Source organism: Cryptosporidium muris, genomic scaffold (assembly GCF_000006515.1).
Source record: "Cryptosporidium muris RN66 scf_1106632373451 genomic scaffold, whole genome shotgun sequence".
Lineage (NCBI taxonomy): Eukaryota > Apicomplexa > Conoidasida > Eucoccidiorida > Cryptosporidiidae > Cryptosporidium > Cryptosporidium muris.
This window is the reverse complement of record NW_002196575.1, coordinates 182,501-210,396: the sequence shown is the minus strand read 5'-3', so window position 1 is coordinate 210,396 and position 27,896 is coordinate 182,501. Positions and strand designations below refer to the sequence as shown.

General features: G+C 31.4%; 8 protein-coding genes across 8 annotated transcripts, besides 9 other annotated features; 3 read left to right on the top strand and 5 right to left on the bottom strand.

Moving 5' to 3' along the window:
- Positions 1-245: 245 nt before the first annotated feature.
- CMU_033290 (uncharacterized protein) lies at positions 246-4,292 on the top strand (the record flags this gene model as incomplete). Its single annotated transcript, XM_002141257.1, has 1 exon — positions 246-4,292. The coding sequence occupies one exon, from the start codon at positions 246-248 to the stop codon at positions 4,290-4,292; it is 4,047 nt and encodes a 1,348-aa protein (XP_002141293.1).
- Positions 491-518: a sequence feature (AT_rich).
- Positions 4,293-4,462: 170 nt separating the features above from the next.
- CMU_033280 (uncharacterized protein) lies at positions 4,463-5,929 on the bottom strand (the record flags this gene model as incomplete). The annotated part of the gene is made up of 1 exon (XM_002141256.1): positions 4,463-5,929. One exon carries the CDS (start codon positions 5,927-5,929, stop codon positions 4,463-4,465), a length of 1,467 nt encoding a protein of 488 aa, XP_002141292.1.
- Positions 4,516-4,543: a sequence feature (AT_rich).
- Positions 5,930-6,315: 386 nt separating the features above from the next.
- Positions 6,316-6,348: a sequence feature (AT_rich).
- Positions 6,349-6,360: 12 nt separating this feature from the next.
- CMU_033270 (uncharacterized protein) lies at positions 6,361-7,458 on the bottom strand (the record flags this gene model as incomplete). The annotated part of the gene is made up of 1 exon (XM_002141255.1): positions 6,361-7,458. The coding sequence occupies one exon, from the start codon at positions 7,456-7,458 to the stop codon at positions 6,361-6,363; it is 1,098 nt and encodes a 365-aa protein (XP_002141291.1).
- Positions 7,247-7,310: a sequence feature (A-rich).
- Positions 7,457-7,491: a sequence feature (AT_rich).
- A 748-nt stretch (positions 7,492-8,239) lies between these two features.
- Positions 8,240-19,642, top strand: CMU_033260 (uncharacterized protein; the record flags this gene model as incomplete). Its single annotated transcript, XM_002141254.1, has 1 exon — positions 8,240-19,642. One exon carries the CDS (start codon positions 8,240-8,242, stop codon positions 19,640-19,642), a length of 11,403 nt encoding a protein of 3,800 aa, XP_002141290.1.
- Positions 10,730-10,750: a sequence feature (AT_rich).
- Positions 11,026-11,048: a sequence feature (AT_rich).
- Positions 12,961-12,988: a sequence feature (AT_rich).
- Positions 16,631-16,673: a sequence feature (AT_rich).
- Positions 19,643-19,710: 68 nt separating the features above from the next.
- On the bottom strand, positions 19,711-22,272 carry CMU_033250 (protein kinase domain-containing protein; the record flags this gene model as incomplete). Its single annotated transcript, XM_002141253.1, has 1 exon — positions 19,711-22,272. The coding sequence occupies one exon, from the start codon at positions 22,270-22,272 to the stop codon at positions 19,711-19,713; it is 2,562 nt and encodes an 853-aa protein (XP_002141289.1).
- A 216-nt stretch (positions 22,273-22,488) lies between these two features.
- Positions 22,489-23,608, bottom strand: CMU_033240 (uncharacterized protein; the record flags this gene model as incomplete). Its single annotated transcript, XM_002141252.1, has 2 exons — positions 22,489-22,805; positions 22,894-23,608. 2 exons carry the CDS (start codon positions 23,606-23,608, stop codon positions 22,489-22,491), a joined length of 1,032 nt encoding a protein of 343 aa, XP_002141288.1.
- A 541-nt stretch (positions 23,609-24,149) lies between these two features.
- CMU_033230 (uncharacterized protein) lies at positions 24,150-25,484 on the bottom strand (the record flags this gene model as incomplete). Its single annotated transcript, XM_002141251.1, has 1 exon — positions 24,150-25,484. The coding sequence occupies one exon, from the start codon at positions 25,482-25,484 to the stop codon at positions 24,150-24,152; it is 1,335 nt and encodes a 444-aa protein (XP_002141287.1).
- A 531-nt stretch (positions 25,485-26,015) lies between these two features.
- Positions 26,016-27,806, top strand: CMU_033220 (uncharacterized protein; the record flags this gene model as incomplete). Its single annotated transcript, XM_002141250.1, has 1 exon — positions 26,016-27,806. The coding sequence occupies one exon, from the start codon at positions 26,016-26,018 to the stop codon at positions 27,804-27,806; it is 1,791 nt and encodes a 596-aa protein (XP_002141286.1).
- Positions 27,807-27,896: the final 90 nt, after the last annotated feature.

Genomic DNA, 27,896 nt, shown 5'->3' with positions numbered 1-27,896 from the left:
TACTTAATATAAAAACCTTAGGATTTTGCAATGAGATATTAAAGATCAGCAAACAGTGAAGTAAGATAATTAAAGGCGCCTAATAACTGCACTATGCCTTTTATTTGTGGACCAACGAACAATTGCTTTATTCCACAAAGTATTGAGACAGGTATTGAGGAAATTGGACTAATAATACTTATGGCTTGCTAAATTTCTATGTGTAATTAATACTTAGTAAGAACATGTTTAGCATTATATTTCTAATGTATATTGGTAACATATTTATCTCTTGGTTTTTCAATGTTGCATTAGCAGATACTTATTATGTACCAAACAATTCAGTTTATGGACTCCAAAGATATATTCCCTCAGATCAAGATCTGAATATGAATAAATTGAGGATAAGTAGATATCTTATTTCTATGGATGAACTCAGGCGTATTAATTCCTGTTTCATTCCTCCAATTCAACATTACACATGGTACGCCTCAATAGTTTATTTTAAGAGATATAAATTAATATATAGAATATATAAACAATGCAGTATTGCTCGAATAAAAGTAATATGTAGGGAGTTTCAAAACTTTTTGAAATGCCCCATAGATCCAACTAATAAAGAAGTTCAGATTATTCCTCATGGAAAGGAGGCATCTACAGTTTTTGCTGTAGTAGATGGCTCTAACTCAGATGGAAATAAAAAACTGAATTTTGAATTATTTAAAGGTTGTGTTTATGAGATTGGAAATAGATCTGCACTTAGAGTGCGTTGTTTAAGATCAAATAAAATTAAGACATTTCCAACAAAGGTTGTAATTAAAGTTGACGGACGTACTAGTGACTTTCTATATCACTTCAACCACGAGCTTATAGTATATTCGAGACTTTCTTCTAGTACTTATGGCTCTGAACAACTTCGATTGCATCCATCGATTTATAGTTTGTTTTTAACTCCTAAACGTATTCCTATTGCTAAGGATATATTAATGATGGAGCATATCACTGGTCCTTCTCTTTTATCTATATTATCAAAGTTGAATAGTTATCCGGATGTCTTGCAGTATCTGAAAGTTCAAATAGAACACTTAGTTAATCAGAATATAAAGAAATATCAGGTTTCAATATTATCCAACGATTCTGGCACTGAATTTGCAGGTAATTTTGACCAAAGTAGTATTAAATTAAATATATCCCAAGCTTTACAGGATGATATAAATAAATTTATATCAGAGTATGTAGAAAATACGTTATTATTTACTATTAAAATATATAGGAAATTGCTATACCTTTCAGATATGTTCCATAGAGGTGGTACTTCATTTTATCCTATAAATGTAAAGGGAAAAGAGAGAGGTTCTTGGAAACGTCAACGCTCGATAAGATTGCATTGTGATTTCCATGCAGGAAATATACTAGTAAAGCTATCTAGTGAGTTTTTTTCCGAAACTGATAATCAACATAATTTGACCCAAAGTGATATGCTTAATATTAAACTTTATGATAATTTAAAGATAATCGATTTGGAAGATGCAGTGGAGATAAAAGAGAGTGACTTACCAATTTCTTTAGACAAATTTATTGGTATCCGACCTTGTCCTATATATATTACTGATGCAGATACCTTTTTAGGAAGATTACTATCAAACATGGTTTCTATCATTAATGTTCTAAATCGTTCGATTAAATCACTTAACAAACTTCTTCAAATAAAGGATATGACAAAGTATGACTTTGGGGATAATTACGTATATAGCTTGGTTAAAGGGGAACTAGGAAACTTAGAAAAAAAGACTTTTTCTATACACGATTCAATTTTCAAACTAATTGATGCAAGTTTGGCTAGCTGGTTAAGGTTTGTTCATATGGTTACAGATGATGAGATAACAAGACCTTGTACAATATACTATCATTCCAAATATGGTTCTAATCAGATAACTTCACCACTCCCATGTTCATGGCTATCTAATATTTTGATGCCAAAGATAGCTTGTAAATACTTGGATAAGAGTTTTTTTCTAGAAAAGGAAATATCTCAATTAAACAGTAACGCATTTCCAAATAGTGGATTGAGTGAAGATCAAGTGGAGTATCTAAAGCGCATATATAAATTATCATTAGAAACAAAGTGTCACATAGATGATAAAGAAGCAATGAATATAACTATTGAAAATATATCCGAACCTAAACAGCAGTTTGTTGATTCTATCAAGACATTGAATTCAACTAATTGGGGTGAGTGGAGTAAACTTATTGAAGTTGCTCAAAAAGAAGAGAATATACTAAAAAAAGAAGATAAGCTAGAGGGAAATAGTAAACAATCTATCTTTACATCTAGTATTTTTGATAGTAATCCAATTTTTTCTAAAGTTGAGATGCAGTTAAGTAATTATAATTCATTTGAGAACCTTTATTTAACGAAACTTAATGTAAATATTCCAGTTGAATTTGATGCTGCTTTAATTGAGTTAATGGGCCTGGCTGCAATGCAGAGGATAATTAGATTGTGTTTTCACCTGAAAGATTTTCTGGAATGTCGTAGGGTATCACCCTCTTCAATTACTCGGGATGGACCAATCGCTTCATTTATTGTAAAGCTAACTCAATTTAAACTAGGTAAACTAGACAAAAAAAAGGATATGAATTTAATTGGATCTTGCTTTATAAATAATATTTCAATGCCTTTAATTGGCTCGAACATAACCTTGTCTGGTTGGATATGTCCTCAATTACCTACTATTAATAGTAGCCGATATTTAAGATTAGTTGTAGATGGGCGACTTTTTCTGGATGTAAACTCTACAATATACAATGAAGGTAAAGCATCTAAATTTGTATTTAATGATATACTTGGGTATATGCACTTAAAAGATAACATCACTATGACGGCTGAGCATAATGAAGCAGTCATTCAACTGCTGCAGCAACATAGACAAAACGCTTTAAAGTTCTGGAAAGCTGAGTCCTTACTTAGAAATTTCCCCAATGAATCTCAACAAGAGAATGATACCAAAATATTATCAAAACTACTTATTTTTATTCCATCTACAAATCCTTCTGATTTTAATATTGTTCTTAACTCCTTAAATAAATCGAGCAATAAAAGTGAAGTATACACTCATTTTCCTTTACCAAAAGTTCAGTATCACTTTTCTTCAAAGATTAGCAGCATTGTCCAATTAGGATCAATTACAGACTATGCATTCTTTTGTGAAAATATCTCGAGGAATAGTGTTGCAAGTTTACTGAGGAGCATTTCAAATTTTTCTGGTAATTTAGATGCACTAATCTGGATATCATATTCTACTCTTATATTAGCAATTGTTGAGAAGCTTATAAAATGTCATAGTCTTCAAATGCTAATTGCACATAATGTTCTTCAATTTATTGAAAAGTTTCGTGAATATCGCTATCCTGATATAATATTAAGGCACTCTGAAGATAAATTTGCAAGAAAAAGTCTCGGAGTTTCTATTGATGTGAGCTATTCTGAACGTCGACCTGTGATTTGTAACTTATCTCTTCAGAAGTTGATGTTAAAAGCTAATATTGGTTTTGAATGGCTTAATAATTTGGCTTTATTGCAATCACTTTCACTTAAAGATCTTGAGGGCATTTATTTCGTTGATAAGAATGACATGAAAAATCGACCTTGTATATACAAAATTGGTGATATTGAAGTCATACTACGAGATTTACTTTTTCCTTCATTGGATCCAGTTGCAACTTTGGTGAAAGCTATTGGAGAAACATCTATACTAAATTCTCACTTACCCGTTGAACTTAGAAGGTCAAGATGGCTAATACATAACGTGATGTTGCAGTTAGTAAACTTCATTAATAGGAAAAGAGAAGAGAAAGTAATGGAGCACAAAATCCCAATATTAATATCAAGTTTGATGGATATACTTTCTTTAAAGGATAAACTTTTATCAAATAATACATTTATTCGTTGTTATCAGAGTTCAATTGATGAAAGTGAAAAGGAGATTTGTTTGTATAAGGACTATGAAACTATTACATCTGAAGCTATACTCAATTTAAAAGAGATGTTCAAGGAACAGTACTTAAAATATAAGCAGTTTTCTGCCCTAGATATCACTCAGGAATTTTTAAGATATTTTGAAGAAGAGTTTCAAAATATTGCCCCCCCATTAACATCACCCCCTGATGGAGGTCTGGGTTGGGAATCTAATGTTATTGATGATAAATTATACCAAGTGGGATTAGGTAGAGATTCAAATTTGAATGTAGAGACAATAGCACTCACTTCAAGGTGGCCTATTATAGCTGATATATGGCATTATATAGAGTAGGAAATTTGGTTTAGGTGAAGTTATATCTTAATTTTTATATCTACATTTGTAAAAAGTGATATGATCAACAATTAATATTTGCAATAAGATATCTCTATTTAACACTAAGCTATCTTTAATATTTTTACTCGCCATTTTTAAAGGCAGTGCTCACTTCTTTAATAAGGACTTTAACCTTGGAGTTCTGAGCATGCTGGAACAAAGCTTACATTTGGAGTTTGGCTAAATAATTTATATTTCTTTTTTTTTTTGCAACAATTTTCATTAGGATCTTTTGATTTACTGTTTAAGCTAATATATTGATTTCTTTTTTTATAGCATGACCTCTTTTCATTACCTACAGTAAAGGAATTTGAATCTAGATTTGAATTACACAAGGCTGTTTCTTCATCCCCTAGTTCTGGAGTTTTTGTAGACTTGCACTTAATATTAAAACACTTCTTCTGATCCTGGTTCCCTGTACTTTTGAAATCTTTTTTTTTGTATTTATAGCAACTTTTTTTTTCTCCAGGGACTGTATCTGTTGTACCAGATTGCGATAGATTCTCATTTACGGACTCTTCACTTGCATCTTGTTTGTTTTGAGGTTCAAAATTATTATTTATATCAACACTCTCCTCTTCAAGGATTGAGTCTATAATTGGTTCTTTGTTCCTTCTACTTGTTTTGCATGAGCACTTTTCTTTTTTAATAGCCTGACTACCTTGCTCATTAAAAATATGTTTATTCCTCAAATGACAGTTTTTTCGCCTGGAGAGTTGCTGCTCTTTAGTTGGAGGAGATACATCTGAGAGTAACTCAATTTCTTCAGGTGGTGCTTGAGTAGTTTTTGACTCATTGTAACCACAATACAGCCTCTTGGACTTTTTGGGGGGACTTCCAATTTCTATATTGGAAATTTCTTCTTGTTCAACAACTACTTGTTCATTTAAGATATTATCTTCTTTATTTCTTGTATCTAATATATTTTCTTGTAAATCTCTTTTTTCAACTGAACCTGAGGAAAAAATTTCATCATTTGAAACTGTTTCTTCGGGTAGCTCATTAGCCTGATCTATTATAATACCCCCTTTACTCCAATATATATAAAATGCGTTTGATTTTAGCCTTCTAGTAAATTTGGAACACTTTTCCATTGACAAAGGCAATTGTAATTTCGGAAAGCTGGATGGTAGAGCCATTTTTAGATATACTTCGTACTCATTGCAAAAATCAGGGTCTGATATTTTTTTTATTATCTCATTATACGCTAAAATTGGGTTTGAGATACCATTACCAATAATATTCGCAAATTTAATAGTTTCCATTATATCAACATATTCACTGTAGCCATATTGTCCTAGAGTTATAAATAATGCTTCTTCAGTTATTGTTGGTGGCTGAAAATTGTTAATCCTATTTTTACAGTACTCTGAGCTTTCAATAATCTTTTTAATACTAACTTTAGGAGAGATATTTCCATATCCAGATAAACTTAGTTGAGAAGTGTATAATACGCATGCTGATCCACTAGCCGTTACCTGAGGACCGTACTGTGATATGACTTGCTCTAGAAGATTTCCAGAGGTTTCATTTATCAGTATCACAATAAATAGAAAAGTTAGTCTGGCCAATACATTGCTCGAGATAAATAGCATTTTGTTTAGCTTTTTACTTATAATATTGAAAGTAGAAGAGTAATCTCAGTATGGTGCAAACTCGATAGTAACATTGCAATATAAACCGCCAAGGGTATTCAATTTTTACATGCTGTATTGCAAGAGTGTTGTAAACGTAATATTAAATACAATATATAAGCAAATATAGATAAATATATATGAGTGTAATAATTACAGTAGAGAATGGAAATTAAGTTGAAAACTAATAATCTAAATAACTTCAGAAAAAGGTTTCTTTATAAGTATATTTGAAGACTAAATTACAATATTATATCTAGAGGTATATTACTAATAAGATTCACCCTAAAAGATACATTTATCTGTATATTCACAAAATTACCGTATAATTCTTTTCATCTCTTGGGTTAAATTAATGTAAAAATTTTTATTATTTATTTGACTTTTTTAGTTTATCCTTTTTTTCCATTACGAGTTCCTTCATGAGTCCCTTGATAATTTCCTTCATGAGTCCCTTGATAATTTCCTTCATGAGTTCCTTGATAATTTCCTTCATGAGTTCCTTGATAATTTCCTTCATGAGTTCCTTGATAATTTCCTTCATGAGTTCCTTGATAATTTCCTTCATGAATCCCTTGATAATTTCCTTCATGAGTTCCTTGATAATTTCCTTCATGAGTTCCTTGATAATTTCCTTCATGAGTTCCTTGATAATTTCCTTCATGAGTTCCTTGATAATTTCCTTCATGAGTTCCTTGATAATTTCCTTCGTGAGTCCCTTGATAATTTCCTTCATGAGTTCCTTGATGATTTCCTTCATGAGTTCCTTGATAATTTCCTTCGTGAGTCCCTTGATAATTTCCTTCATGAGTCCCTTGATAATTTCCTTCATGAGTCCCTTGATAATTTCCTTCATGAGTCCCTTGATAATTTCCTTCATGAGTCCCTTGATAATTTCCTTCATGAGTCCCTTGATAATTTCCTTCATGAGTCCCTTGATAATTTCCTTCATGAGTCCCTTGATAATTTCCTTCATGAGTCCCTTGATAATTTCCTTCATGAGTCCCTTGATAATTTCCTTCATGAGTCCCTTGATAATTTCCTTCGTGAGTCCCTTGATAATTTCCTTCATGAGTCCCTTGATAATTTCCTTCATGAGTCCCTTGATAATTTCCTTCATGACTTCCTTGATGATTTCCTTCATGAGTTCCTTGATAATTTCCTTCATGAATTCCTTGATGATTTCCTACACCAGACTGTTTAGATTCATAATCATACTTATGTGCACTCCCTAACATTGATTTCAGTATTTTTAATTTAGATAGTAATTTACGTCTATTTTTATGTTTATGTTTCTTCTTTTTTTTCTTTTTTTCTTCTCTTCCTTGTCCTTTCTTGTTCTCACTGTCTTCTCCTGAATAATCGGATATACCCTGAGAAGCATAGGCTAAGGAAATACTGTCACTGGGCTTTAGAGCCACTGTCTGAGTATACTTCAAGAATAATGGTAGAACTACTAAATAGATGCCAGAAATCAATATAATTCTCATTTTTACTAATAAAATTAATAACTTTATTATTTTCAGATACTAATAGACATTTTAATGTGCAATATTTTAAAGATCTGAGAACTACCACACAATGGCGGGAAAAAGTGAAGTTGTTAATCTTTGTCTGCTCTTAAATTACTATTTAGTTCACAGATTTCTAAAGGAAACTCAAAAAAAGTGGTAGGAGTTCAACACATAATTATTTATAATAGTTCATTTTCTTTTTTCTTTATTATTACTATTACTTTGATCCGTTAATTAGTTGATGAAATACCTATGAAGAACAGAAATAATAGTTAAATAAAACTACATTAGTCAACTTTCAAAGTTAACATCTCCAATAATAAAGATAGTTATGAGTGAAGACTTGTATCTTTGCTTTAGAAGCTAGAGTAGTATGAAGTAAAAGTATTTATCGCGGCAATATTATAAAATAGGCACTATTATTGTAGGTAATAGTTATTCAGATAATAAGCGCACATAAAGGCGTGATTCTGGATATACCTTTAATGGGAAACTAATATAGCCCCACAATACGCGGTAGATATAGATACAGCTGCATGCTAATAATTAGTGTTTATGAAAGAGTACGCATATTATAGTGGTTCATGGTAGAAGGCATAAAATTACCACAATAAAGGCAATTTAAACTTTCTCTTTCTTAATCTATAAGAGTTTTTTGGTGATTAATAATTGTACTTAAGCCTTGATTAAATTGGCTTGTTATGGTCACACTCCTCATTTAAGATAATTTGGTAGATTTGAGGATATTCGATTTAGTATGTTTATCTTAACTTTTTTAAAATCTACTATTTATTTTACTACCTTGGTAATTTATATTCATTTGATACACTTACCATTACGTGAGCGATTTAGTATAAGGTATAATGGTAAGATAACCTGTAGTAAATATCCTGGCATTATATGTGAATATTCTTTTTTGGGACTCAATTCACCAGAATATTCACTTTTTAATTCAGATCCTTTAGTTTTGGGTACATCAAGATCTCATAGAAAAAAAAAGAAACCTGATGGGAAAGTAAATTCAATTAAAAATACTTCAGGTAAAAGTAAGAAGGAATCTAAGCATAAGGTAAAAAACTCTTATGAACATAAGAAGTCTAAGGTTGTTAAAAATAAAGTAGATAAATCAATTATGAGAGATATTACCACCTCAGGGAGTTCAAAGAGGTCTATCAAAAAAGATCTAAAATATACTGAAATGTCTAGATATGTTGCTTTTTATCCTAAACCAAGTCATAATATTTGGCAAAATCCTAAAGACAGAGTTTCATATAAGAATTTAAATCCTCAGCTTGGAAATTACTACCCTAAAATGGCAATTTCACCGTTTAGGGAGAGTAGTGAATGTGCATCTTTATTCGATGCTGCAGTTTTAGCTTTTAAGAATTATGAAATAAGAATAACCCCATCCCAATTCACTGGCTTGGCATTACCTTTGGCTGCTTTGCTTCGTGAAGTTCTAAATCAGCATGTATCTCTACAAGATAGTTGTCTAATGCTACGAATACTTCTTCATTTTTATAGCGGAATGAGGACTAGAATTCAATTTGTATACATCATTGCAGCTGTTACTCAAAATAAGGGTCTTATTGGAGAATCAAATACTCAAACTTTTAATTTAACAAAGAAGGTTTCTCGAAAGGTGTGTCAAGAATTTTTACAGTTACCAAAAACAAGATCAGATACTAATGCAAAGTTATTTACTCCATACCAAATTTCAGATTTCTTCAATTTGACCAAATTTCCAAAAGATAATTCATTTTCATCTCGTTTATTTCCATTAAATCGCCAAGATGGTTTCAAATTATTGGATTTATTAGATAACGAGTTGCAGATTAAAATTGCTCCAGATGAAGCAATGGCTGCAATTTATATTTTATTAAATCTTTTGGAACGAGATAGAACACAGGAGCAATGTGTAGAAGTTATTTCTGCTATCATTTCTGCTTCTACAGATATTACACTGGACATTATACAGCTAAATAAATTAGAAGGTATTTGTAAGGTTGTATTTGATTTTAAAAGGTCAGGTAAGTCTCCATTATTATCTAGAGATGAGATATTATATTACTATGGCCCTAAATCTGATATTGTTGAAATGAGGCATAAAGTACCTGTAGTAGAACCTATTTCTTCAACAGTTTCAATATGGCATGAGATTGGCATGGTAGATTTTGTTGGTCGTGTATTATCTCGATTGTTTCCTGATTGCAATGGGCTTCGTGTGTGGGAAGTTAATCGGCTATGTTCAATAATGGAGATAATGAATAAGCATATTATTGCTATAGAGCCTAATGCACAGTTAATCAGTATTGAAGAGCTTTGCGGAGCTCATAAATATAAATTGTCACATCCTAAGAAGACTTGGCCAGAAGCTATAATTACAACATTGCACTTCCGGCCTAGAACTTTACCTATTTCAGTTGAGAAATTATTTTCAAAGTTTTTAAAGCATGAAAAAGTGAAACTCAAGTCACTCACAGGAACCACTACAGTCAAACATGAGAATTTTTATAGTAAGCCAGAATTTAGTAGTCCTAAGTTTATTACAACAGTAATACCTAGATCGGCAGATTCAGGCATACCTCAGATATCTTTTACTAGGTCAAGTAAAAAACTCAGTGCATCCAATACATTTTTCTTCTCATATCTGTTTAATTCTCAGCCAAAGTATATTCAGAATAGATTTGTTTTTGCAGCTTCTTTTTTCCAAGAGGGGCTTCTCAGCAAAGGGATCTTTGTGCATATATCTCCCTCATATTTGTATAATACAATAAATGGTGACCTGTCTGGAAATTCTGATATATCTTTATTGAGTAATGCAATAGGTTTGCAAGGGACAAATGATGTCAAATCTTTGCTTGAATTTTTCTTGAATTATGAACAAGAATTATTTGAAGAATTTAAACTTCAACATAGTGCTGACTTGGAGGCTTTTATGAAAGAATTTTATGCTTATCCTTTGGCTACATATGGATCTGGAAGATATTTCATTGAAACTAGTATAGATTTTAAGTTACTTAATATAGGACGGATTTCATCTATTATGGATGTAAATAGGGCTTGTCTATTTCAAGCCTTTATAAATCTGCGATTATTTCAATATGATTGTGGCAAACAGCTTGTTTTATTTCCATATATAACTACTAAACAGTCGAGTTTGATTTTGCAAAGAGTTGTTAGTAAATCTTTAAATAATTATGTCCTTGCTATGAAGCACTTTGTTCAAGATTTTAATAATCTACCGATTAATATTTTATTAAATATTGCCAATCAGTGGATAATATATGAGGAAGTGGCTTTACCTAATGTATTAAATATTTCTGGTTCTGACAAAGCAACTATCATGACTAATTTGTATAGTGGTGATCATATACTCATGTCTCATAATAACTTGGGATGGTTCTTTTTATTTGATATTCAATCTGCTATAGATCAAGTTTCTGCAGGTTCTCAGATTGATCGTTCTCAGGAGCCATTGTTTCCTATTTGTTCGGTAGAGTTAACTGTTAATAGAGTGAAATTTGCTTTTTCTTGGTTGAGATATTTTTATATTTATATATATAGGTGTAATCAAGTTAATTTTAGCTATGATAATATATTGGATTTATTTCATTATTTAATGGATGAATCTATCATTTATAACTCAGATTTGGCTCTTATTTTAAGTAAATCTCCTAGTATACTCCCTAATGTAGATATTGGTGATTTTAGTAATGCATTACATCAATATTTCAAATTTGAGCGTTTTTTCTTATTGAAAAATTACAGAATATCCATTGATGCCTTTTTTGGTGATAAGTCAAACTTAATAACTGTTGAGGGTTGTCCATATTTCTATTCTATTCCTTGGGATTTTTTCAAATCTTCATATCAACAGAAGTGCCAAAGAGTAATTTCAGACAGTCTTTTGAACATGGCAGAGACATTCTTAGCATTCAGAAATAGAGTGGAGTCCCTTGAACTGGTGGATTCTTTCACTCTTTTGGATTCTATAAATCTTTTTTTATCTTTGGATACAAGTGATATGCGTAATATTGGTACTTCTAATCTTTTAGTTCAATTTTTAGATTATATCCTTGCAAACAACTTATTTCATTCTGCTAATTTGGCCTTCTTGCGTCCTTGGGTTAATTTACTATCTTCTGGTTACAGCTTCAGGCGTACTAATAAGTTGGTACCTCATTTACCAGTGAATGTACAGCCTGCTATATTAACTTCTCCTGCTATTACGGATAACAGTTTGTTATTTCAAGATATATTAAATAAGTTGCAGCTTCTTAAAGTGGAACAAGATATTTTAAATCGAGCAATGGAATCAAATTCAGCAGATTACGAAAGCTATGGAAGTAGACTTTTAGCTATCCAACAGTCTATTGATAATTTATTCCTGAGTCTATCTACAATGAAAGATCAGGCTACTAGGTTACATAATTTTGATTCAGCTTTTATTAATACACTTCCATGGTTTCAGAATAGTCGTAGATCCTCAACTGCCACAATTAGTGAAATAGGTTCTTTAGATATTCATCCCTCTATTGAAAAACCTGAACTTAAAGAAATTCCCTTTGTTTTAGCATTAGATATTGCATCTTATAATTCAGAAACTGGTATCTTAAAATTCCCGAATAAGGAAGTGGATAATTTGGAAACTGTTCAGGTTGTTAATAGAATACAAGCCTTCAGGGTTTGGTGGAATGATATTCAATCTAAAGTGAGGTTTTACTCAGGAGATCTTCTTTTCAAAGTTACTTTTCAGAAATTTGATGTTCTATTTCCAGCTTTTAAAAAAATGGGCTATAACTCTGATGTTCATACTTTTAGTCTTGAATTAGCTTCAATTTGTTCTGATTCTACTTTTCATATTGAAGTTGATCATCTTGAAGTGATAGCAAGGTATTTTCTTCTTGATGAAAGTATTGCTTTAAATTCATTAAATATAAACCCCAAGACATTAGAAATAGCATATAGAGACTTGAGACTAATTTCAGCCATTGAACAAACAACTAAGCATATTCCTTTAGTTGGGTCTCCTGGATATATTTCTCTAGAAGTGACATCTTTTGATTATTCTAAGGAAATCATTTATTTACAACAGTTTTTGGAGAGAATTGTATCTGAGTACTTTGCAAATGGTCCAAGAGGGTTTCCAACAATTGGAATTCCTAGATTGAATAATTTGGCGTTGAATTTTACATTGGATCGACTTTTGCTTGCAAAGTATATCTCTATAATTTTTGGTTATTCTAGTTATTATCTAAATGCACCTTCAATTGGAGCATCACCAATCATGTTAGCGGATTATTTAATTCATTCAATATTCCAATTGATAAATAATGGCCAAGCTATTTCGTATCGTGAAGTATTATCTTATTTTCATTCGAGTAGGTTAATTTTTGGTTCACCTTATATTTTATATGTGAATCACCTTTATTCGGTATCAGATCGGCAAATGGGGAGTTTACACCACACAGTTGCTTATAATATATTTATTCATAATAATTTAGAGTCACGTATTAACATAGTATATCTTTTAAGATTTTCATTGGACTTTTCTTCAAAAAAGTTAGGCATTAATATTATTGATGATGATGATAGTCTTTTAGATATGTGCTTTTATTTTATTTGTGGTGTAAATTTGTTGGAGTTATTCCGAACTCATCTTTCATTTAATGGAGCTCAAGTTGAGAAATTGAATGAATATGTGGCATTTGCAGCTTCTTTATTTAGCCATATATTTAAGGATATAAAGATGTTGTGCGTTGGAGCTGAGCTGGAAGGGAGAAAGTATATTATAAATAATGTGATTACTGATCCTTATTTTAAAAACTTTTATAAAAGTGAATTTTCTAATGAAATAATTGAGCGTTGGCTAAATTTTATGTGTTTGGGTAACCTTACTCAAGATTTTCTAACTCCATATGTAAATTATAAGTTTGAGAATTTTTTAAATTTTCCTATTTCCTCCTACAGCTCTGATCTTAAAGTTGTGATTCCCAGACAAATCTCAGGTTCATGCTCGAGTGATTTTATATATTTTTCATATCCTTTTAATTTGTCACAATGTAATATGGTTTTCTGTTTCTTGTCGTTTTTAAGGGATTTCTTGAAGTATGGTGATCTAAAAGGTAGTCCTTTAGTTCATATAGATGTTTGTAACAGACGTATTTGGCTTGATATATGCAGTGCATTAAGTGTAGGTCTTGATCTTGCTCAAGCTGTTCATACTCGCTTGCAATTAGAATTATCGATTAATATCATGAATAAGAGGTATATTGACTTTGGTATTATTTCTGGACTTGTTGGATACTTTATGAACTCAATACATCCTTTGATTGCTCAGGGAAGTTCAATGCAATCTTATCACTTAATATACAGTAAATATGGAGAATGCAATGATAAGATTAGTTCTCATATGCGTCTTGTAAAACCTAAACTTCACGATTTAACAAACAATTATAGTGAACCAAGCTTTGATTATAGATTTCAACTTAGTCACTTTGATATTCCTTCTTCAAATGATATTTTATTAATGAAACAACAGTCATTTAGCGTTTCTCTATGGAGAAAAATATCGCTGCAACAATTAAATCCATATATATGTAATATTGGAAATTCTGATTTATTAGATGTACGTTCTAGTGCGGATATTCTTGAATGTAATGTGCCAGATATAAATTTTGTAACTAGATTTTCTAGTGATTTTGAAATTAACACAAGTAATTTACCAATAGAAATTGAGCTACCTAAATTAAATAATGTTAAAGGTAAGCCTTGTTCTTACTTACCAATTAGTGGAATTGTAAATGGTGATGAAGTTTATAATAATCCCCAGCTCACTTATGCTTCTTTTAAAAATAAAAAAATTAGGTATGTTAATAGGGCTGTTCTTTTTCAGCGTTGGTGGGTATTAGTTTGGCCAAAGTTATTCCCATATTCTGCTGATATTATTCTTGGCAGTGATTTTTCAAATATATTATTTCTTGCTAATATCTTTAATGAAATTGGTATGGAAGCAGAGCAAGTAGTATTAAGTAAATTTTCTGAGGCTATTAAGATATATTCGGATTATATCCCTAAGGATGATTTAAAAATAATTATTAGAGCATTTATTTCTCAGGAAAAACTCCTTTTACAACAATCTGGTAGACAAACTCTAAATGAGGCTTATGCTTATTTTGAAATGATTTATTTCCTTAGGGAGGATATGTTAATTGTTCCCAAGGTATATATGCCTGATATTCTAATCCTTCGAGAGGGATTTGATATTAGTCCAAATGTTTACCGTTTATCTGAATATTTAAACAGATTGATATCTGAGTATATGGCTGCAGCTCCACGCTTCTATCCAACAATCTTGATACCATCTACAGATTTCTTAGCACTTCACTTTACCTTGGAGCGTTTTGCGTTGGAATCTCTGTTGCGTACATGGAGTATTCGTAAAGAGAGCCTTATTTTGGCATTCTTTAGAGCTGCATCAATAGGAGCTAGCTATCATGCACTGGCATCCTTCATTATTAGTCATTTTGCAACACTTGGAATTTCGGATGTTACTTCGCAACCACTTTTTACTGTAGAATTTATGAGGGTTCATTTTCCATATGCAAGCATGGACCAATTAGTTGATAATATTTACTTAGATCATAAAATGGTCTCAATTTTTAGCAATCCTATATCTGCTATTAATGGCATTAATCAAATGGATATGGGAACTTCTAAAGAAATATTAACAAAACTTGTAATTAATTCATTGTCAATTTCGGAATTTTATACTGATATCAAGTTCCCATTACCTTCAAGGAATATTTTATACATTGTTATCCTTATAATGGGTGGCACTCGGGTTCTAGATGCTATTAGAATGCATGGATATCCTGGGAATATGATGATTAGTGAATTTAACAAGTTTTGCCTATACTTCTCGCATATATTAACTACATTTATATTGTTTTTATTAAATAATGTCAAAGTTTCTTATTTACAAATTAAAAGTGATCTTGTAAATATGCTATCCCCTAATTGGCTAAAATATCTAGGGGAAAGGAATATTGTGAATTTGTATATACTTGTTCGTATGAAGTATGTATTAAATTTATCTGGTCCTAGTGATATCAGTAATATTAAATCTAGTATTCTTAGTTCTAATATAAATTTTGCACAGTATTATGAGACTAATAATGAAGTTTTAGTTATTGATCAAGCAAGGGGACGTTTTAGACAAATACAAGGGAGTTTATGCCAAGATGGGGATGTTGCAACTTTTAACTTGATCTCTTTATTTTTGGAATATCTTGGATACATAATTAAAGATTTTCATAATAAACAATTTTTGGGGTATTCATTTGATCCAGATAGACTGAAGTCAATAGAGATTATTTGCACAGCAACAAAGTTAAGCTATATGTTACCTATTCATAAAGCTATATATACTTTATTATCAAGTATTCTTCACTATTCAATGGGCTCTCTATCACATAAATACATTGAAACCTTGTACAATATATTTTTTGAATTGTTAAATTCAAGGTGTAATGGAATTAGAAACATTGTTAGCTGTTTATCAGATAATACTCAATTACTAAATATGTCAGATATCACGTCTAAAGGTATGGTAATTTTGAAGAATATACAAGATTCTAGAACTAATGTTGTTTCACCAAGTTCTCTATATATATTATTGAATAATGAACCATATTCTCCTGGGATTTTGGATAGTCAAGATATATTTAATTCTCATGATTTATTAAGTGAATTCTCTGATTTAATGTATAAGTTACATGGTGACTCTATATCTAGATATCAAGATTCCTTGTCAACTTGGCTTGGCCCAATTGATATTAATAATAAATTTGATCTTATCCCTAAGAAAAGTGCAGAATTATTGAATAATCGCTATCAAAATCGCTTGTATTCTAATTTGGTATTATATAAAAAACTAAGTATAGATTATCAACAAGATATAAATTTAATTATTGATATTGGGTCTGTGGAAGATAGATTTGTTCGATCTACAGTATTTCCTGATGCTGATGGGGTCGATGTAGGGATTGTTAACAGGGCAGCCTGCTTTCAAGAATGGTTAATTATTATATGGCTTAGTACAGAAAGGTTTTCATACGATGATACATTCCGAAGTTTTATAGGGAATTATAAATATATTCTAGATATATTTAGTAATATATTATATTCTGATGATGTAAGTACTCTTGTATCTTTATTATTAAATGCAATAGCTAAAGTATCTATTCATGGTTCTTTTAATGATTGCCTTCTAATTGCATCTTCGTTCATTTCCACTGAAAGAAAAATGGTAAATACTTTTAATATGCCATCTATTCAAAGTTTTAGTAGTAAGGGTCTTTGTTTCGAAGCTTTTCCTTTTATAAATATTGATCTTCCAGAATTTCCAAGTTATAAGGATATATCTGTAATTGAAATGGAGTGGAGCATTCCTGATTCTTTGAATAAAGTTCATTTGGCTGAATATATTGAGTTTTTATTAAAAGGTTACTTCTTTACTGTTCATATGTCAACTGTTACTTGTGTGCTTCCATCTTTTAATGTAATTGTTGATAACATTTCTTATGATGCTGAGATAATGGCTAGAGTAATTTATCATTGGGCGGGTAATCGTCATGATTTAGTGCATGCTCCACTTAGGGGTCTCTGTCCGGTATTAATTGCTAATTATTTAATTAGTAATTTACAGCTCATTAGTCCTAATTCCGTGGATTTACCTTCTTTTTTTAATGATGCAAAAGGTATATATGGTTTAGCTCCTTTTTATCCAGAAAATACTATATTTCTTACTAGTAATGATCTGGGTGATTTTGATAATATTATAGAAAATAAGTTGATTGAGAAGGGAAAAAAGAATTTTAATAAGTTATTGAGTCTAATATTCCATAGCGTTTCGGAAGTATTAAATGTGAAATTGACTGTTGATAGCAACCAACAGGAAAAAGTCTTCAAGATGTTACTTTCAGGTATTTCTGAGTCAGAAATAATGAGGGCTTTAATAAGGTTATCTGATATATTGTTGAGTATTAGTGAAGTTAATTCACTTGTTGCCTTATCAATGCATTATTTGCAGATTATGCGTCGTTGTACCCTCAGTATGACAAATATTGATGTTTCTTTAATTGATGAACTTGTTCTTACAGCCTTTTCATCACTTGGTTATTATATTCATTCGGAGTCATTACATTCTTTGTTGGTTAACTATTACTTTGTAAACGGTTTGTCCAAATTGAGCAATATGAAGAATCTATTTAATAGATGTATAGGAAAAAAAGTTATGACGATAGTACCTTTTTACAAATCTCTTCCAATATTTGGTGCAATTAATCAATTAGATGGTATTTACAGGACTTTCCCAAATGGTACATATGTTATTGGTGGAGTTCATTCAAGCTCAATGAATAAAAGGCTTATATTGGGTTACTGCCTAAATATGATCATTAGTAACCCTAAAAATATGGAGATCCTTAATATGGACAGTTTTGTAGACTTACAAAACCCAGGACTTTGGATCAATTCACTAAATTGTAAGGATTTTAATTTAGATTGTTTAGCATCTTCAGTATTTGGTTTTATTAATAAAGATCGTCTTGGAGTTCACTTTTTATCTGTTGATATAATGAGAGAAATGATTGAGTTAATTAACTCTAAAGTACTTTTTGTTATGAAGTCATACTCTATTCCTGCTATAGATATATTAGCATTTGCAGATTACTTTTCAGCTTATAAATTAGCTACATCTATCATGAGGTCAACAAATATTGATATTTTGTCTATGTCTAAGACCTTAAGAAGTCAAGTGAGTATCCTACCTACTGTGCGCATACTCCAAATCCCCCCAACAAAGTGCAACATAAATGCGCAAGTTCCTGCTGCTAATCGTGGAACTTCTAAGGTTAGGACTAAAGTGGATCTCGTTACATTTTATCCTTCTATACAGATATCTAGTGACCCAGCTAATTTTAATTTGCACCCTATTTTCGGCGGAAATACTTGGCTTAGTAGTAAAGGGTTATTAGTAAGTAATTATGGACTTTGTACCAATCAATATGTTAACATTGCCAATCGGGCAGCCTTCTTTCACATCTTCTCACATATAGCAACTTCACAATATCGTGATATAAGACTAGATATTAATTTATGTTGTGGTCTCTTCAGAAAACATCCTCTGACTCGCAATATTAACGACATAATTGTTGATGCCGTTGAAATATTTGGTAATTTTGAAGTATATGAAATATATCAGTTGCTACATGCATTTCTTTTATTTGAAGGAATTACATTTGGACTCAGTCCATTGAGTAAGATTACTTTTCAGTATAAAAATGCATATTATGTACATTCAATTTGGCTTGAGTGTGAAATTCCCAGTATGGATCTTTTATTACCTGCTTTTGAAGGTGATACAATGTACTTAGGTAAATTATTTTGTTTACTCTCAAATCAAATGTTGGATAAAAAAGATGACTACAATATAGATATTGCAAAGTGCAACTTAATCGCTAAGTATTTATGGCCTAGAAGTAACCATTTTCCTTCACAATTTGATTCTGTACTGGCAATTGTCAGTTTCATCCCAAAATTGAAGCCAGTTTTAGAGGGTCTTGGTTATACACTTTATAAAAAGTTTATTTCCTATGTCAATGATAACATGAAATTTAAGCAAAATTTGGATAGAAATCTCCATTCTTATTATGAGAGAATCTTTAGAAAACCTCTTGTATGTAATGAAAATGAAATTCCTTGGAGCCATCCTTACTACAAGTATTTGCAAATATCTTTTGAACATTTTAACTTTTTAAGGTTTATAAGATATTCAATGCAACAGTTTCAAAATCCTGGATTATCTGATGATAATATTATGTCTTTAAATATTCATATATTAACAAATAAGGCAATTTCTTCTGCATCTATCTTCGATAGTATTTTTACCAGTGAGAATGATAAACACTTATTTTTTGGCACAATTGAGTCATACTGGAGAATTTTATCCCCAAGAAGTTTTGAAGATACTTTCAGTTCACCTTTTGTAGATTGTAATGAACATAATGAGGGTTTTGTCTCTGGTATATCTTTTCCTCTTACCTTTGATGGTGATCAAGCTATTGTTGGTCCTCCTAGAGAGTCTTACTTTTAGGAGTAACGAGCATTTAAGTTTATTTAAATATATCGAGGACTTCTATATTTTCAATGATATTAGCAGATCTAATTTAATCTTTGTGGTATAGGCTCTTTCCTAAATACAACTGAGGCAGTATTAGATGATTTGACATATATTTTAGAGTCATTGAAGAAACTTAAGATAAATTCACAAAATTCACTCCAATCAATGGAGCCATCGTGGTTAGTATCTATTTCATCTAAAATAGTATCCCAATCGGTATATACACCTTGATTTGTTGAAGGTAGTACCGTTCGACAATTAGGCTCTGCAAGTGATGAAAATCCCTTTGTTATATTAGATAGTAACTTAGATTGTTGTGTTTTGAGTAGAGTTTTAAAATCTTGTCTAGATACTATTCCATCTTTATCTAAATCTATCTTCATAAATAATGATCTTAGTTGCCTGATTTCACTTTTCTTCCATATATGACACGCAGTTATGAATTCACTATAAGATATCATACCATTTCCATCGATATCCATAGCCCTCATAATAATGGCTGCTTCCCATTGTAATATACCAGCAGACTCAAATCCACTTGCAATTTCCTCTAAGGACAGTAAACCATCATTATCTGTGTCCAAAGAACGGAATGTACTAGTTATCATATTTATTTGTGCAGTATCGAGTGCCAATTGGTGAGTCAACATATGAATTAATAAATGTCGCAATTCAGACTGTCGTGTGTATGCCCTTAGGTGTGCTAATAGTGGTGTACCGATGTCAACTTCATTGTATATTTTATGTGGAAGTACTAGCCATTCGTGGTTTAAAGCTTCATCAACCGTAATCCTACATCGAGGTTTCTTTTCTAGTAATCTTTTAAGGAAGTTTTTACCTAATTCTGTAATAAATGGTATCTCATCTATTGGCGCTATAGACTCGCATATATTAGCTCTTGTTTCTGAGTGATTTGAGCCTTTAAATGGATGATAACCAGTAAGTAAGCAGAACATTACAACACCAACAGCCCATATATCAACGCTATATGAAAAGGGTTGCTCCAATATCATTTCTGGTGCCATATAATCCAAACTTCCAGCTATTTTTGTACATGTATCCTCAAAAAAAAATAGCTCTGTCTCTTCACTAGTAAACATTTCGCTTAAACCAAAGTCAATGAGCTTTATTGTTGTGTTTCCACTTCCAAATGAGTTAGTTAATAGGATATTTTGCGGCTTTAAATCTTTGTGAACTACTCTCTGTTGATGTAAGTAACGGACAGCAAGCAATATTTGCTGAACAATTCTAGCTACATGATACTCTGATATTCTAAATCCTGACTGGATTGAATCTCGTAAAGATTGAAATAAATTACCTCCAGCGCAGTATTCTTGAATTATATACATATTTAATTTGTCTTCATAAACTTCATAAATATGCACAATTCCAGGATGATCCAATTTCTTTAGTATCTCAACCTCTAGATCAATACTATCTAGCTTCTTTTTACACTTCGCTTTGTCAATAATCTTACAAACTCGTCTTTGACGAGTATAATTTTCAGTTACTAAGTAAACCTCCCCATAGGTCCCAATACCTAGCTGGTTATGAAATGTATATAGATCATTAATATCTTCTTCATATATTAAATGTTTCCTGCTAACCGAATTTTGTTTACTACAATGTTGAAATTTCCTTATATCAAAGTGCCTTCGTCTAATTGCTGTTAATACATTTAAAAAGTATCGCAGAAAAAAGTGAAAGCTAATCATCTCTAGTTCATTAGGATTCTTCAGATCAACAGCTGCAGTAGAATTTAAATGAGTAAGTATTTCATTTACTACACTTTTTTTATTGATAGGTGGTAGAGCAAGATGCTCACCTAAGGTTGTGAGTAAGTCAAGTAATTCATCAATCTTCAGATAACCATCATTATCACCATCAAACTGTTGAAATGAGTACTTTGCAGACTCCAGAAATCTCTGCTCAGTAGAAAGCACAAAGTCTACCTTAGTCTTGAGTTCTGATAAATCTAGTCTCGTTAATATTGACCTCTGAGTTGGAGGACCAGTCAGAATAACTAGCTTGTTGTTATCCAATTCATCACTCCCAGAACTTGGAAGCTGTTCAATACAAGACAGAGATCTCTCTTCTAAGACAGAATGTCTAGATTCAGATATTTTCAGACCATCTTCGTCAGAAATTTTGTTAACTAGTCCATTTGTTTTCATAGAAGCACTACGATTCTTTATCTTTGAGCTTCCTCTCACTATTGAAGCAAAAACCTCCTTAATGCTTCTATTTCCTGTTAATTTGCTGTTAATTTCTTTACTTTTACCCTTAGTCACTGCTTTTTCTCCTGATATTTGTGCATTATGCTGCTCTAAAACTTCAGGACCCTTCCAAGATTTGCTACTGGTGATTAATTTGGAGGGTCCAGATATACCTCTTAAGTATTGTTGCTGCGAGTTTCTTTCGTCTATATGTGTTATACTTTTTGATCTATGCATACTTCCAGAATTTGAGTAAGAGTTAAAGTTTGTAGAAACCTTTTGTATGTTTGAGTTCCTTGGTTTTGCAGCTATTGAGTTACTATTGCTACAATCTGACGATATACTGGATCTTCTAGAATTTCTTCTACTTGGCATGATAGTGGTCATTATTCAATCATTATTATGATATTTCAAGCTTTCAATTTTTAACAACCAAAATGAGGCATCATGTAACTTATGGCGGTATAATGGAATTGTCAGATTGTGTGCCAGGTCTACACCCAACTCTGACACGACTGGTTTATTGTTCTAAACTTGCGTATATTCTTCTTAAAATAGCTAAAGTGATGTTAAAATCGTTTTTTATAATAATCTTGTCCCCTCTTAGCTTGAAATTTGTGGCACAAACTGGTTGTAATTAGCTCCCCCATATAAAGTCCACCACGATTGATAGCATACCTCAGTCTGAAATAATCCATTAGTAATGTGGAACTCTCCCTTTGAGTCCCTACCAAACCAAATTCCATGTTCTAATGAAATAAAACTACTTTCTTTTGTATATAACAACCAAGAGTTCATATCAATGCAGGTAGATTGTGGGTTTACCTTATTACTAAACCTAGTGAAACTCACTACCCATAAATTTTCACTTCGCAATAGACATAACTGCAGGAACAATTGAATCAGTTTATCAGAAGAGCCTATAGATATAATGGAAGTATATAAATCTATAATTATTAAAATGTTGTGGAAATTCAACAAGAAAGCAGGACTTGTGGATAAACTTACCTTTACCATTGAGGTTTACTTTAATAAAAGCAACATTATCAATTTCAACTGATGAGATATTATCAGCCTTCAACTTAAACTTACAACTAAAAACAGTATTTAAATTATCAAAAAAAAAGGGTTTCCCTTTACTGGTATAAGTGTAGAGGCTTCCTATACATGGCTGAAATATTGGCTTATATAGCAACCCTGAAGAAATATCTTCCCATTCCATATACCAAAATGGAGGAAAGTTGCTTTTACCCTTAGAAAGAATCTCTTCAGAAGTATTAGGATATTTTAAAGATATATAGGATATTGTGGGTGCATTGTTTAAATTGTTCACTTTAGAACTAGTTTCAGTACCTATTTGTGAATGAATTACAAATATTCTACTAGTTAAATAATCCAAACCCCAATAAGAGTAGTTTATTTTTGATGTATTCCAAAAAATTATATCGTTCAGTCTATACTTAGTTGGAAACCCAGTAGAAACAATACAGTTAGGCATAAAGTACTTATTCATAAATTTCTCATCTTCATTATTTGGAAGTTTATTCACAGGATTAACTTTGATTACAACTGTTTTTGTATTTTCTTTTCCATAAGAATATTTTGTATTGTTAATAGAGAGAGTTGATGTTTTATTATAACCTATACAACTACTGATAGCCTTCCTTGCACCGTAACCACAAAAAAACAATCCCACTGCTAGGCTGCATAGAAGTAGCACCATGACTAACATCATTTGAAATTTAATTTGATATCTATTGAATAAATCTCCAATAAGTCCATTTTTAGTAATATTGCATTTTTTCTGAATAGTTATATTTTGTTTGCTCATATTACTTGACTTATATGAAGTTTTACTACTCACAAAACAATGATGATACCAAAAAGGTTATTCTTTTAGAAGACAATTTTTCTAGACAGTTCAGTCAATTACCAAATGGTCAGGGTACAATTTGCAAGGTGGGACAATTGCAGACAAGTAAATATTAAGAAGTAGACTTGAAAAATTATATCGATTTCTCTATATTTAACAGTGACAAATTTAGGAATTACTTAAGCAAAGAGTTTTTTGAAGATATTAAGATAGTATATTATTATCCAAATACATCAGAGTTACAAGTAAAGGAGATAGAGTTATTTAGAAATTTTACATAATTTAAGTGATTCAGTGCCATATTTGTACGCTCTTTATTTCTGTAAAATATCTTTAATTAAGTAGCTTTAAAAGTGTATGGTACCTCAGTATTAGTCAACTTATGTTAATACTACATATCTACATACTTTCGCCAGTCTTCCGTAGGACCTAGCATTTTAGGGAGAGGATCTAACTCGTTCAATAGCCTAAATATTATTTTTCTATAGCCTCTTGTTATTGAAATATTGATGTTTTGTCCGTATACATCGTTTACTGAGTGTATAGTTGAGGCAATTTCAGGTATTAAAATATCACGGATATACTTAAGAGAAGCTTCTAAGAAGGCAATTCCTACTGTAATTTTATCCCAATTTACTTTTGGAATATCTATTGCTGCATTTTCATGAACTTCTTTAATAGAGAAATCTCTAACTTCATTTAAGTTATATGATTGTATGGATCCTTTATTGAAAGAACCATGTGTATGGTTTCCTTTAATAAGAGTAGATGTAGTTCCAAGGAGCATCTGGAAATATGTTGATGTCCATGGAAATTTCCCAACATTTCTATAAGATATTGTTTTGAGTTCAACGCGACTATCTGATTCAATAATCCCTGGTTTCAAGTTATCTGAATAAATCACTCTACAGGGTACATCAAGCCTTCTATCAATATATTCAATGGGACTCTTATATACTTCCTGAAACCAATTTCTGCAGGTTGAAAAACTATTTTGTATCTTCTTCTTTTCGTTTGGGTATACTCCATAAGTTATACTAGATGCCTTAACAGCATCTAATTCTGATCTACATAGAATCTTTACTCCTCCAATAGAGATTATATCAATTAGATAGCTAGAGTTGATGACCTTGACAGGTCCTGGTGCATTAGTTCCAATGTCGATGTTATTCCGTGTTAAAAAGGTTTCAAACTGAAAACCTACACTTGGGAATCCAGGTTGCATGTTAACCGGAAATAAGCGCATTGGTTCGCTATATACTACTCCATCCTCACTAGCACGTATAGTTGTATTAATGCATATTTCTGGATACTCTAAACCTGGTTTACTAAATACAACGTCTACAAGTCTTCTCAGACATAACCGATCAGCATATATATTAATTCCATGGTCAATATTACCAAATTTTCTAATAGCCAGATCATAGTGGGTTAAAGGTGCAATTATTTTAGATTTCTGTGAGTAAGTAAACCTACATTGTATATTGTCCAGATTATTGTCTCTTATAAGTGAACGTGGTAAAGCCGGTACTATGATAGTATCGAAGAAATGTTCGTCTAAAAAATTTAATTTCGAGCTTGATAGTAATGAACGAATTGGTATTGAATATGAAGCAAGGCACTTAACAAGTTCTATCTTTGGTAGGTATTTTGGATTTAAGGTTAGTTCTTTGATAATAAGTTCTGATATATCATCAACATCAATTTCATATATATATGAAGACATATTAAGATCTTGAGGTTTGCAAGATACTTAAGGTAGTTCACAAACTTGTTTTTTATAAGAATTTATCTTTTAATTAGTCTTGTGCCAAAGTGGCGCTTGACAGAAATTTACTAGTGCTTTCCCATATCTTGGACAGTGATTTTTGTTACTTTAGTGGTGAATTTCAACTTAGGAAACATTACAATTGACTCTTGTCTACTCATTTCTGTATAACTAGATTATGAAGAAGACTTGGTCTTATTTTACCGTTACTTCTTTACAAACTGTATGTATGCATCTTTCTTTAAGTTAATATATTAGGTGCGGGTAGTATCTACAGAATCTTTGTCAGTTTTTGATGACTCACCTAGTTACATGAAACTTTACGGCTTTTTTTATTTGTATCTTTATATAAGTATTTCCCATTATATAATAATATTACTACATGAATACTTGCATAATAATCTAGATAGGCTTGTTATAAGGGAGTTGTGCTTTGGAGAACTGAAAGATCAGTTTGTAAGTATAGTTGTGGATAGAGGAACTAGACATATGACTAGCTTGGAGAAATCTCTAAATAAAAATCTTTTCAAATTCTTAGATTCCCAAACAAAGTTAGAAACTGCAAGACATGACAAACTATCAAATGACTCATGTTTACTGAAAGAATCCCTTTCCAAGAATAAGAAGGAATTCCTTGATTCTTGGCAGCTATATAAAAGTGAAAGTATTATTCCAAAATTCAGCTATAACATAGAAACTAGCCATAATGCAAAAAAGAAACGTGAATTGTTGAAGCAAGCGAGTATTGAAACTTATAATTCAATATACGGTACTGATAGGAGCGATATAAAAAAGTATTACAGAGGTGACAGAGGTATTGACTTCTCTAATAATGAGGTTTTGGAGGATTTACTGGTGATGTCTACAGAGGAGTCAAAAATTACACCTGAAATACTAAAGAAACTCGATAACGGCATAACAATGGGAACAATTCCTGATAAACTAGCAAAGCTTATTGAAGAGAAAAAGAAACCACGTAGTTCAAGCTATTTCTCAATAGGAAGAAAAGATCAGAAATATGCATTCCGAGATAGTCCTAGTTCATCTAATTTACTAAAATTCTCTTTAAACCCTTTTACTTCCCTAAGCAAGGCATCTTATAGTAGAAGTTTCGATGATGATAATCATGAAGTGGAACAGTATGATATGTATGATTTAAATAGAGTGAAAGTTGATAAATTTGATACAAAATTTAGGAAAGGAGTTGATAGTGTTGGTTATAAATTCAAAGCAGTACCAGATAAAGTTTTGAAAAACTTACAATCTCGTTTACTTGAGAAATTACCAACAGATATTGAGCCTACTTCAAAAGATATTTTAAAGTTGTATGCCCCTTATACAAAGTTAGAAACAAATCCTACTAATTTAAGAGAGTCTGAGTCAGGTATGAAGTCTAGGAATATAGGTAAAAATAATCGTGAAGTAAATATGGAGCAGTCTAAAGATGAGTTAAAATATGAATACAAAATAAAAGATACTAGCAGTTCCTTAATTGGCAAGTCAATTGCTAGAAAAGGCTTTGGAGTTTCTTTCAAGTCTGCAGTCATACCTATGGACAATATAGCTAAATCAGAAGAGTTGTTCAATTTATACAAGGAGTATCTGAAAACTTTGAGGTACTGTGATCATCTTAATAAAGAGAATTCTTCGCTAGTTGAATTACACCAGTGTTTAAAAACTTTAAGAGAGATGAGCAATCAACTAAAGAATGGTACTATTACTGAGAACTTGAAAGTTAAGCCAAAAAGTTATAGTCAGATGATTAGAAATAGAGGTTTAGAAGAAATTACTGAAGGTCCACACAAGTCCAGTGATATAGAAAGCGAGGTTAATGACCAAAGTCTTAGCACTAAAGAGAGCACAAATAGCATCAAACAGCACAACACTTTGATTATGGACTCATTGCTGAGTGACTTGAGCGTTATACCAAATTATTTGAGAAAAGAGCATATGCTTACAAAAAGTAATCTACAGTCTAGTGAGAAAAATGGATTAGCAGAGATAGGAATTGATCAAGATAATATATGTCTCAATAATACAAGTGAATTGTTGCAAAAAGTTGGAGTTAGCCGTGAGGAGTGGATATCAAGTGAGGCCTTGAGAAGAGCACTAATAAAATATCGCGAAGTAGAAGAAGCTTTAAATAATTTTCAAACATCTTCTATAATTGGAACTCATGGAAAAATTGAAGCTCATAAGAGAATTGCTGAATATCAAAAGGCACGAAGTGATGTTGATTCTGAAATAAAAAAACTGAGACTTAGGGGAGGAATCCGTTGAAATTTGTAGGAAATTCTCTATTTGTTGATTTCTTGTTGCTATTATCCACTTTATACTTGTACAAGCTATTTATTCAGATTTACATTATAA